The sequence below is a fragment of the Vicia villosa genome, unplaced genomic scaffold (assembly GCF_029867415.1).
Source record: "Vicia villosa cultivar HV-30 ecotype Madison, WI unplaced genomic scaffold, Vvil1.0 ctg.000074F_1_1, whole genome shotgun sequence".
Taxonomy (NCBI): domain Eukaryota; kingdom Viridiplantae; phylum Streptophyta; class Magnoliopsida; order Fabales; family Fabaceae; genus Vicia; species Vicia villosa.
Genome location: NW_026704998.1, coordinates 232,042 through 242,802, shown reverse-complemented (window position 1 = coordinate 242,802; position 10,761 = coordinate 232,042). Strand labels below are relative to the sequence as shown.

Sequence of the window (10,761 nt, the reverse complement as noted above, 5' to 3'; positions counted from 1 at the left end):
GTTGTCTAGCCCTAACCTACAATACATGACCCATGAGTGAATCAACCTCTGTTAAGTCACATCACCACTATGACATCACGCAAGTGACACGAGACAAAGATGTACTACCACCACCTATAAATTCAAGTTAGGTTTTGGAACCTTAGGAACAAGCGTAATCCCATCATAAAAAAATATAAATTTATACACTCAATTTAAAAATTTTTTTTAATTAAATATCTCTAAATATTGAAAGTTAAACAAGCATCTTACCTTTTAACATCATAGTATCGCTAACAAAATCATGATAGTTTTTTTCCCTTAAAAAAATCCTTTCAAATCATAATTGAATGAATTTAATATACATACATTATCAATATAAAGAATTTAACAATGATAACCAAATATATTTAATTTAGTTATAACTACTTCTAAAGTCATATTCATAAATAATTGTGATAAGCCTATAACTTATTACATGTGTTTGACATTTAAACTTTTAATCAAATATGCTTCGTAGTCTCTTGATATTTTTATCAATAGCTTTTATAAAAGCACACCTTTTCATAAAACATAAAAATGGTCACAAAAATGATAAACTAAACTTCAAATATTTATTATTTTATACAAAGTAAAAAACTCAATTAACATAAAAAAATTGAATTACTACATTTAGAAAGAATAAAATCGTGTCCTAACCATTATTTACCACTATGTGAACATGATCGTTTTAGTTGATCAAAAGGCAAACACGACGAGTGAGAAGAAGTGCGGTTGTTTGACACTTCTTTTCTCTTCCAACGGTCCATCCATCATTGACTATCCTCATTCCTTCCTCTTTCAAACTCTCTTACATCATCTTTTGAATTCTTCTCTCTTTATTTCCCTTTCTTTCCCATGGACATTGTCTTCTCAAGATTCCCTAAACCCTAACCTCCTTCAATTTCTCAACTCCTCCTTCTTCTAACTGGTCATCAATTATCATGTCCGTTTTCGTTGTTACCGCCATGGATTTCGCCGTCCTCGGTTTTCTGGTTCCCTCTCTCTGGGAGATCGAAGTCGCTTTCGTTGCCTCCGTATTCGTTATTCTAATTTATTGGTTCTTCACTTTCAGAACTGGTGACCGTAACTCCGATCGATCGCTTTTGGAGAATTCTGTTGCCGACGCCGACGATAAGGTCAAGGTTACTTTCGTATTTTCATTCGTTACTGTTACCGCGTTTTTTTCTGCCATCTGTTACTGTTTTCATCGTGCTATTTCAAAATCACGCGCGTAAATTTTCAGTTAGATCAAGTTTTTCTTTCCTTTCTAGTTCTTTAGAAGAATCTCATATTATGCTTTTGCGAACCAATTCGTTTTCTGTTTTTAGTAATAAAAGAGGAGTTGATGATTTTACCTGAAGTGAATCATTTGTTTGTTTGAGTTTGTCAATTGATCAATTCGCGTTAAGGAGATTCTGTTCAACTTAATGGCTTGTTCTTTCGTGGAGTAATTTTTAACTTGTTGACATGCAGTTCTGCACTTGTTTTTGTAGATTGGCCTGATCAGAGGAGATTCTCAAGCCGGTTCGGCATACCTGGTTAAGGTAGTTTGAATTTCTTACTACCCTGCCTAATTAGGTCAAATTACATTAAGTCTTGCGTTTATGTATACTGAAAGTTATTGATAAATGATTTTCAATTTCCTTTGCAGTTAGAACTATTGGCTGCTAAAAATCTGATTGCTGCAAACTTAAACGGAACATCGGATCCTTATGCCATTATTACGTGTGGAAATGAAAAGCGATTCAGGTTTGATGATCTGCTTTTCTGTTTTTCTTTCCCCCTTTTATTTAATATATATTCCAATCAAGTACTGGACTTCTATATCATGAATTATTCTGCAATTCAGGTTACTGTTGAGTTGACTGGTCTTTGATCTGAATATACTGCCACCATTTTTAGAGTCAATACTAGGCTTAAGCTTTATTGTATTGGGATGGTTGCTTTATACTTTCATGAACATATATTGCAACACTGTTAAGTTTAGCGTTGATCTTTTAGGAGAAACAATAGTTCGTGTTCGTGCTGCTTTAAAATAAGTGCATAATGTATTAAAGATAGGTGGAGACCTCTATTTACATACACAATTATAAATATATGTAAAGCCGAAGAATGTCTTTGTAGATAAATTGAATACATGAACTATTGGAATTGGTCATAGAACAAAAAGAAATTAAAGAATTTATGCTATCATAGTCTGTTAGAGGCGTGGCAAACTGATAATATGTGTTTGCTGATGGGAGATGGAAATTGAATGTCCAATTACCCAACTATTTGGAAGGTATACTCTTGAAGAGGGTATTGGAGGTCGAACTCTGTCATGTGGTGGTTAGGTAGGACAGTATTAATTTATGCAGGGCAGTTATGTAATAATTATGTGTTTAATTTGTTATTACGTGTAGAACATTTATATGCTAATTATCAGTGTTACCAAATAGCGGCTCCATGGCAGCTATGGCGAATATACATGGTAGTTTTTACGCTCGCCAAAATGGTAAATATCAGCTGATATTGCAGTTTTTTCCGCCATAATCTGCTATAATGACACTGCAAAGCAGCCGGTATGGCGGGATTTTGGCACGCCGCCATGGACCGCCATCCACCATGGATAACACTGCTAGTTATACATCTAATATGCAGGACAATTAGTAGCAGGTATATACTCGTGATATATGATGTAAGTAAGGAGTAGGAGGCTGTTACGGTGTGCATTTGATAGTTTTGGGTTGAGATAACTGCATTCTTTGTAAGAGTTTCACAATACACCAATTTAGGACATCATTCTTGTTGTAGTCTATGAAGTTCTTTAATTCATACACCGATTTGAGTTGGTATTCTGTCATATTCCGTACACAATATATGTCATTCTCAGAAGCATGATTTTTGCTCAACATTATTCTTTGGCAATAGTAATTTTATCTTTTGGTGTGCTGATGCAGTTCTATGGTCCCTGGTTCAAGAAATCCAATGTGGGGCGAGGAGTTCAATTTTAATGTCGATGAACTTCCTGTCCAGGTTGCTGCATATCATCCATGCTTTGTTTTGTAATTATAAGTTATAACCAACAGATTACAGTTGCTGAAAATGATTCAGTGGTTTTTGAGGTTCATTTCCCTGATTGTGATGTTGAAGCTGTTTTTTTTCCAATAAGTGGAAAGCAATTATTTTATAATTGTAAAACTTGTTTGGTTTTTTTTTGGGTATAGTTTTTTATAGACCGAATAGCTTTACTACCACTTAGCCATATATTTCTGATCAATTGATACAGAATAGGAAAATAATGAATTTCACTAGAAAAAAGTACAAATATGCACAGGATTACATCAGATGATACTGCACAATTACCTAGACCCTATGGCTCCTCGGAAAATCATTCTCTGCCCAAGCTTAAAGCTGTTACTATCGAAAATGACACTTATACATACCCTCTCTCCCCATACTCTCATAACTGTCTTATGGACATGCACACTTCACTCCCTTCCTAGCGACTGATTTGCCAAATTAGCAGATTCAGTCTGTTTATCCCCATTTTCCCCTTGTCTATTCCTCCTATTATAAACATTCCAGATCCTATGCATTTGGTTTGGGCTATTGTGGTCCTGACCTTCATTCATACTCAGACCTAACAAATTGGTTTGGGCTATTGTCTTATTGACATGCACCCTCCACTCCCTCCCTAGTGACTGATTAACCAAATCAGCAGATTCAGTCTGTTTATCCCCATTTTGCCCTTTTCTATTCCCCCTACTATAAACATTCCAGATCCTATGCATTTGGTTTGGGCTATTGTGGTCCTGACCTTCATTAATACCCAGACCTAACAATTTCATACAAGTGAATTTCTTTTTTTGGCAGTTGATAACGTAATTTATTTTTCTGTCAAGCCTTTGTTGGAACATGTCTGGTGTTTGTGCTATTCAGTTGTCATTGTGATTAGTAGTCTTTTACTACTGGACCTAACAATGTTTTGATAAATGTGTGTGCTGTGCATATCATCAGAATTCTAATTTTTCTTGTTAAGTTTTATGCAGAATTCTATTTTCAATTTCTCATACCAAAAAAGTAAAAAAATTAACGATTCGATATAAATAAAAATAATACTGAAATTAAATATATCTATGCATTTATACTTTTGCGAAGTTAGTCTTAGTGGTCAAACTTTGAGCATTTGCTTGGATTGATCAATTACAAAGAAGAGGTATTAACATACTTCCATGGGTAGTATCAGTATATGCTTCTCAATTGACAGAATACATTTGTTATGTAGGTTTTCATGAAATTGACTTCTTTTCCTGGTGACATAGCAGATCAATGTCACAATTTTTGATTGGGATATAATTTGGAAAAGTGCTGTTCTTGGTTCAGTGACTGTTCCAGTTGAAATTGAAGGTCAAACTGGTGCTGTGTGGCATACTCTGGATAGCCCATCAGGGCAGGTAATATCTTCTTTCAGAAAGAATTGTTTGGTTTCATAATTTTCATATGACTTTTTGGTGTGTAACCTGCTAGCACTTTTTTACGCCTCAGAAACATCATTAAATGTCTGTTAATTGAATGTCAGGTTTGCCTTCATATAAAAACACACAAGCTATCTGCAAATCCTTCCAGGTGAGGCTTTTGGTGCATAGTCGGTCTTATTATGTATTTAATTTAGATTTACTTTTAGTTGTCCACTTGTGCTATTGCTCCTTTTTGAAGCTTGTATTTTATACCAAGTCCAAGCTACTTTATCACTGCTATTATCATTATATATATTTATATGTTGGCTTATTTCTCATATTTATTAATTGACTTGACTGACAGGATAAATGGTTATAGCGGAGCCAACACTCGAAGAAGGATACCCTTGGAAAAACAGGGGCCAACAGTAGTCCATCAAAAGCCAGGACCTCTTCAAACAATATTTGAACTTCATCCAGATGAGGTCACCAACAATAACTATTTATTTTTGTTATTTTATCGATTATATTTATCCATTAGGATGTTTTTTCTTAGATCTTGTATAAACAGACACTGTGTTGTCCAGTCCTATTTACGATTGTGTTTGCAGATCTAATGGGTGGAGTATATATTTCAGGTTGTTGATCATAGTTACTCTTGTGCACTTGAGAGGTCATTCTTGTACCATGGTCGTATGTATGTATCAACATGGCACATTTGTTTCCATTCCAATGTGTTCTCGAAGCAAATGAAGGTCAGAGTTGAAATATTAGAGCTTATATATATTATATTACTACTTGTTTGAGTTGGTTGATCCATCACTTAGAAATATAAGCCCTTCACACTTATTATCACTGCAAATTTGTTATTTATTCTTGATTCCTTTGTTTTGTGTTTATATTGTCTTTATCTTTTATAAGAAAGAGCAGCTGTAAATTGCCGGTATGAATAATTTTGGGATATTTGACAGGTGGTTATTCCATTTGAAGATATAGATGAGGTACAACTTCTGTTGTTTTTCTCTCCTTCCTCACCCAACTTCATATTTCAGTTCCATACAACTTACATCTGGCGCAACTATTCTGCTTTTTCTCAAGATTCGAAGGAGTCAACATGCATTTATTAATCCTGCTATAACAATTATTCTTCGTATGGGTGCTGGTGGACACGGTGTCCCTCCTTTGGGAAGTCCCGATGGTTAGTAATATGTTTAAACATTTCACTGTCAGTTTCGTTCGGGGAACTCTTAATTGCAATTTATAATCCAATGCTTGTTCATATTCTTTCATAAATAAACTCAATCATTTGAAACCCTAAATTTTTCATGGGTTTGGTTCCCTTTTTATGGGTGTGGTAATAGATATATGACAATTACATTTGGACATTTGGTCCATGCGGATTTTCCTTCATTGTTGACGTCTATGTTTTCATTATGACTGGCATCTTACTATACTGAGAATCATATTGTACTGAAAATTGTCACCTTGTTTTGGCACAAAAGATGGTCTTTATCGAATGAATTGGTTTGCTCTTTATATTTCTTTATTTCAGGCAGAGTCAGATATAAGTTTGCATCATTTTGGAACAGAAATCATGCATTTAGAAATCTACAACGTGCAGCTAAGAACTTTTGTGAAAAGTTGGAAACTGAGAAGAAGGTTACATCTCTCGATTAATCATTTGGTCTTCTTCATATGTATTACAAATTATGATCTTCATATTTGAACATGATGCTTCTTATTATATAATCCACAAGAGATTTAAAACTAGCCATAATATATTTACAATATCATGTCCTTTTGGGAAAACACATTATGAGACTGATTAACCGTATGTTCCCATGTACTAATTATGATGTTTAAATTAAAATGCCCTTAGTGTCTCAAAGATAAAAATGTTGCAGTGAAAATTAAGATCAAATCTCAATTACAATTCTAGAGCTAGAAGCTCCAAAGAGGAAAGAAGATACACTCTCTTTATCTTTCTCTGCCTATTACAAATCATGACGTGGGTCACACAACCATCACTCACCCGTTGTAGAGATGACAATAGCATCTTGTCTTTTTGAGCGGTTTAGGCATGTATAGAGAAGATGTGTAGAACCACCAGCAAGGGGAGTATATAGGATGAATGATAGCTCAATAGGTAGAAGTAGAGGGATATCATAGAAAGCTATGTATAAGATCATTAAGATTTAGAGGTAAATGGTCCATCTTTAGACCTAATACATGATAGGACTTTATGGCATCAATTGACCCAAGAAAGCAACACACGTGTGGTGAGACAATATTTGATTGTTGGAAAAGGGAATTCAGAATTGGTTTCACTCATTAGCCCAAAAGCAAGTGAATACAGAGATTATAAAGGACAAGGACAAGCAATTTTTTTAATAAAAGCTAAACTATTTTTTGGCCTGATTCTCTTTATTTCATTTTTACCCAAAAGTTTATGGATAAATTCAAACAATTTCATGTGATTCAATGTTTCGTTATACAGGAAAATGCTGAGTCAGAATTGCGTGCGCATAGCAGTTCTGTCAGACAAAGTTCCGTAATGGATAAAGTTCCAGAAGCCAGCATGCCGAAAGTTGAAAAACTTAAAACTTTCATCAAAGAAGAAGCTTTAGTTGGTATATACAATGTATGCATCCTTTTCTCCTTCTGTCTTCTCGAGTTCAGCTACCATCTAATTTTTTTGGTATATAACTAGTGATCCTTCTTCAGGATGTTTTCCCCTGCACAGCTGAGCAGTTTTTCAATTTATTGTTAAAGGATGATTCAAAGTTTACTAGCAAGTATCGCTCAGTACGAAAGGATACTAATCTTGTGGTAAGTTTTCTTCAATTATTACCGCGGTTCTTGTTAAATGTTGTAAATTTCTCAAATAGATTGAATGGAAACCAAATGTGATATGAATAAAAACTTACTTGTTATTATATGCCCCGTGACTTCTATTGACTGCCATGCAAACTAGCTTGGCCTGTTTTTAAAATTGATGAACTCGAGTTACGCTGTTATTGAAAGCAATGGTAAATGCAGAAGACCAGATTGTTCAAATTAATTTAGTTATCTTCATTTAAAATTGTTTAATCCACGCGATCCACATAAGATAAAATACTATACTTGTGGTAGGTGTTTGCATACAGTACTCGTGATAATATTTAGCATTGCTGATGTTGAAAAGCAATGCTAAATGCAGAGGACCAGAACCAGATTGTTCAAATTAAGATAGTTATCTTCATCTAAAATTGTTTAATCCACGTGATCCACATAAGATAAAATACTGTACTTGAAGCAGGTGTTTGCATATGAGCTAATTGTGGTTTTGTTAAATAACGGTGTTATATCTTATAGATTACATTAATCTGTATGTGGCAACATATAGAAAATTCAACATTATAAATAATTACATATAATAATTTAGCCATTGGATATGTTGCCCATGGAAAAAATGGAGATCAGATTGGCTGGTTTGACCAATCGTTGATAAACCTATCTTAGAAATCGGGTAACTTAAAAACCATTAAACCATTTTGAACCTTTCTAATTCTTAAAAAGTTAAATTTATAATTTTTTGTCTAATCAGAAATGTTCTGACCCATACGAACACAATTACAAGGTAAAAGGATAGATTAATATTATTCATCTTTTATTAGTGATTATTTATCTTGTAAAACAAATAATATGGTTCTTTTTGTACTGATTCAATTTTTTTATTCAAGTTGGTTGTTTATTATTTGACGACTTAAGTATTTATAAGATAATAATAAAAATCAAAATATATACTCAAAATTATCACCACTTTAAAGCCAAAATTAACTTCCTTCAAACTTTTCTAGAACAGTTGGTTTATGACAAAGTATCAAAAGATCACGTGGTCTAGAGTTTGATCCTTGTTGTCCCTTATTCCTCTAATAATAAATTGAATATGTTGAATTCATGCATAAGGTGCAGCAGGTTTGTTCATTATCAACACTTAAAAGCCCAAAGGGTTCTCACGAGAAGGGGCATGTTAAAAATGTATTAAAAAAATCATCCATATGTCTTCAACTAAAACTTTTAGAATAGTTGGTTCATAATATTATGTATGGTATAAATTTGGATACCCAAACGACATCCTGTTTTTAAGCTGTTGATTAGCTATATGGTTATGTGTTTTTTTCAGATGGGACAGTGGCACACAGCAGAAAAATATGATGGTCAAGTTCGAGAGATAACCTTCAGATCCCTTTGTAACAGCCCTATGTGCCCTCCTGACATAGGCATGACAGAGTGGCAACATGTTGTTCTATCACCAGATAAGAAACACCTGGTTAGATTGTTGGTTGAATTTACCTATCAAGTATAAGAGCTTTAATAGTGATTTTTTATATTGATTTAGGCCCTATTTGGATAAACAAATTATTTACAACTTATAGCACAAACAAGTGCTTATCATGATAAGATAAAAATAGAAGAGCTTAAGAAAATAAGATGAAAATAGTTTTCGAATAATGTCATGTTGTTTTCATAAGTTATCCAAAACAGACTCTCAAATCTTATGTCAGTAGATAAACTCAAATAAGTCAATGCAAACAACTCCTTATTTTGTGGTCTGGATTGCAACTCATGTGTTCCATTTGGGTCCTTTGATGGTGTGACTTCTTATAGGTGTTTGAGACTGTGCAACAGGCGCATGATGTTCCATTTGGGTCCTATTTTGAGGTACATAATATTTACGATTTCTGTGATCAATTTTTAGCTGTTATTACTTTTTCTCTTAAATTTTTTTGTTCCTGAGATCTGATTTGAATCGTTCAAACTTATATATGATTGCCGGTGTGAAAGGGTTTAACTAGATTAGAATTTGTGTGAAGCTGCAATCCACCAAACTAACTGTATTCCAGCTTTTGTCAAGGGATACAATCCTGTCCAGCTACTACTACACTAAGTTTAAGTAGACCCCCCTATAAAGGAAAGGATAATTTCCATTTTAGATAATGTAGATTGTAGACGAACTCTTATTACTATAAGCTTATTTTTTTTCTTTTTTAAATGCTCATTTGTGACGTTCTATCAAAAAGGAGAAAGAACGGGTAGTTGGATACTATTACCTGTTCTAGAAAATTAGAAATCATGGATGGTTATACATCTAATGATGATTAGTGACAAGATTACAATTTGGACTTAATGAACGGAATAGAATGGAAGCATTGTGTTAATTATTGTCGGTGCCCTGTTTGTCTCCCTATCATATTCTAATATTTATATTTTTCTGATTTAAAATGACATTATGTTCTTGGCCAAACAGGTGCACTGTAAATGGAGTTTGGAGACAGCCAATGAAAGTTCATGTGCTCTGGACATAAGAGTGGGTAAGTTTTGATTCTGACAGTCCTGTTTTTACTTTGAATATACTGTTATTTATGAAAACTTTGAGGGGCCCAAAACAAATATCATTAGGAAAACTTTGAAGTAAAAAAATAGCTGGATTAAATTCCTTCTTTCATTTCATTGTTTCTTTTTATTTAGGACGAAGTATGATCTTACAGGTGAATTGTTTCTGCAGGTGCACATTTCAAGAAATGGTGTGTGATGCAATCCAAAATAAAGTCAGGGGCAATCAATGAGGTTGGTAGATCTTTAATCGTATGCAAAGTTATTGCATCATTACTATCCTTCATAGTGTTACTATCAACGTTAAATAATTCAAAAAATATTTGTCAATGTAGTACAAAAAAGAAGTCGATGTTATGTTAGATGTTGCCCGTTCATATATAAAGTCGTATACTTCAGATGACGAGAATGATAAGGTATCTTCGTCCCCTGCGATGACTTCCGAAAGTTAACATATTTGGGCAACCTTAGATTATAATTTTGTTGATATGTGCAATGTTGTAACTTTCCTTTTTCTTTTGTTATTTATTCTTGTAAGTTGTAACACATGGCAGAGAAAGTCACGTATCTTTTGATGCACATTTGGTTTTTGTCTTGTGTATCTCTGTCGATAAATTGCTTGCTCGTAAAGGTTTTTCCATCATTTTTTGTGTGGAAGTTTACATGATTGTTCTTGAAAGGCTTACGTGGAAATGTAAATTTATTTGTTTTGGCATTTGTTTTATTCTTACTATAGATTTGCCGTTTAAAATGTGCCATCATATTGGCTACCTGACACTTCTGTTGTATTATACTGTAAGAACTAAGAACTGGGTTGTCTTATTGATCGTTGTGGAGGTTTTATCTTGAATATTACGTATTGTTTTCTGTCACTATCGTGGTAAAATAATAGGCAGATTATTCCATATATTTTTGATCGTCTTAA

General features: G+C 33.7%; 1 protein-coding gene across 2 annotated transcripts; it reads left to right on the top strand.

Moving 5' to 3' along the window:
• The first annotated feature begins 685 nt into the window (after positions 1-685).
• Positions 686-10,498, top strand: LOC131623602 (BAG-associated GRAM protein 1). 2 transcript variants are annotated; one of them, XM_058894604.1, is made up of 18 exons: positions 686-1,163; positions 1,515-1,565; positions 1,673-1,770; positions 2,961-3,036; positions 4,329-4,457; positions 4,583-4,629; positions 4,825-4,945; positions 5,099-5,215; positions 5,432-5,461; positions 5,559-5,658; positions 6,013-6,119; positions 6,958-7,101; positions 7,185-7,289; positions 8,626-8,772; positions 9,111-9,164; positions 9,751-9,814; positions 10,009-10,070; positions 10,172-10,498. In XM_058894604.1, the coding sequence occupies exons 1-18, from the start codon at positions 963-965 to the stop codon at positions 10,286-10,288; spliced, it is 1,770 nt and encodes a 589-aa protein (XP_058750587.1). In that variant the 5' UTR covers positions 686-962; the 3' UTR covers positions 10,289-10,498. The 2 variants fall into 2 exon arrangements, with proteins under 2 accessions (XP_058750587.1, XP_058750588.1); XM_058894605.1 differs by having other exon boundaries at positions 687-1,157.
• The last annotated feature ends 263 nt before the right edge of the window (positions 10,499-10,761 follow it).

Excerpts from the sequence above, each read along its gene's own strand:
- LOC131623602 (XM_058894604.1), top strand. The coding sequence starts at position 963 with ATGTCCGTTTTCGTTGTTACCGCCATGGATTTCGCCGTCCTCGGTTTT. Across the intron at positions 3,037-4,328 it reads TCGATGAACTTCCTGTCCAG|ATCAATGTCACAATTTTTGA; the intron begins GTTGCTGCATAT and ends GTGACATAGCAG. Across the intron at positions 9,165-9,750 it reads CATTTGGGTCCTATTTTGAG|GTGCACTGTAAATGGAGTTT; the intron begins GTACATAATATT and ends TTGGCCAAACAG.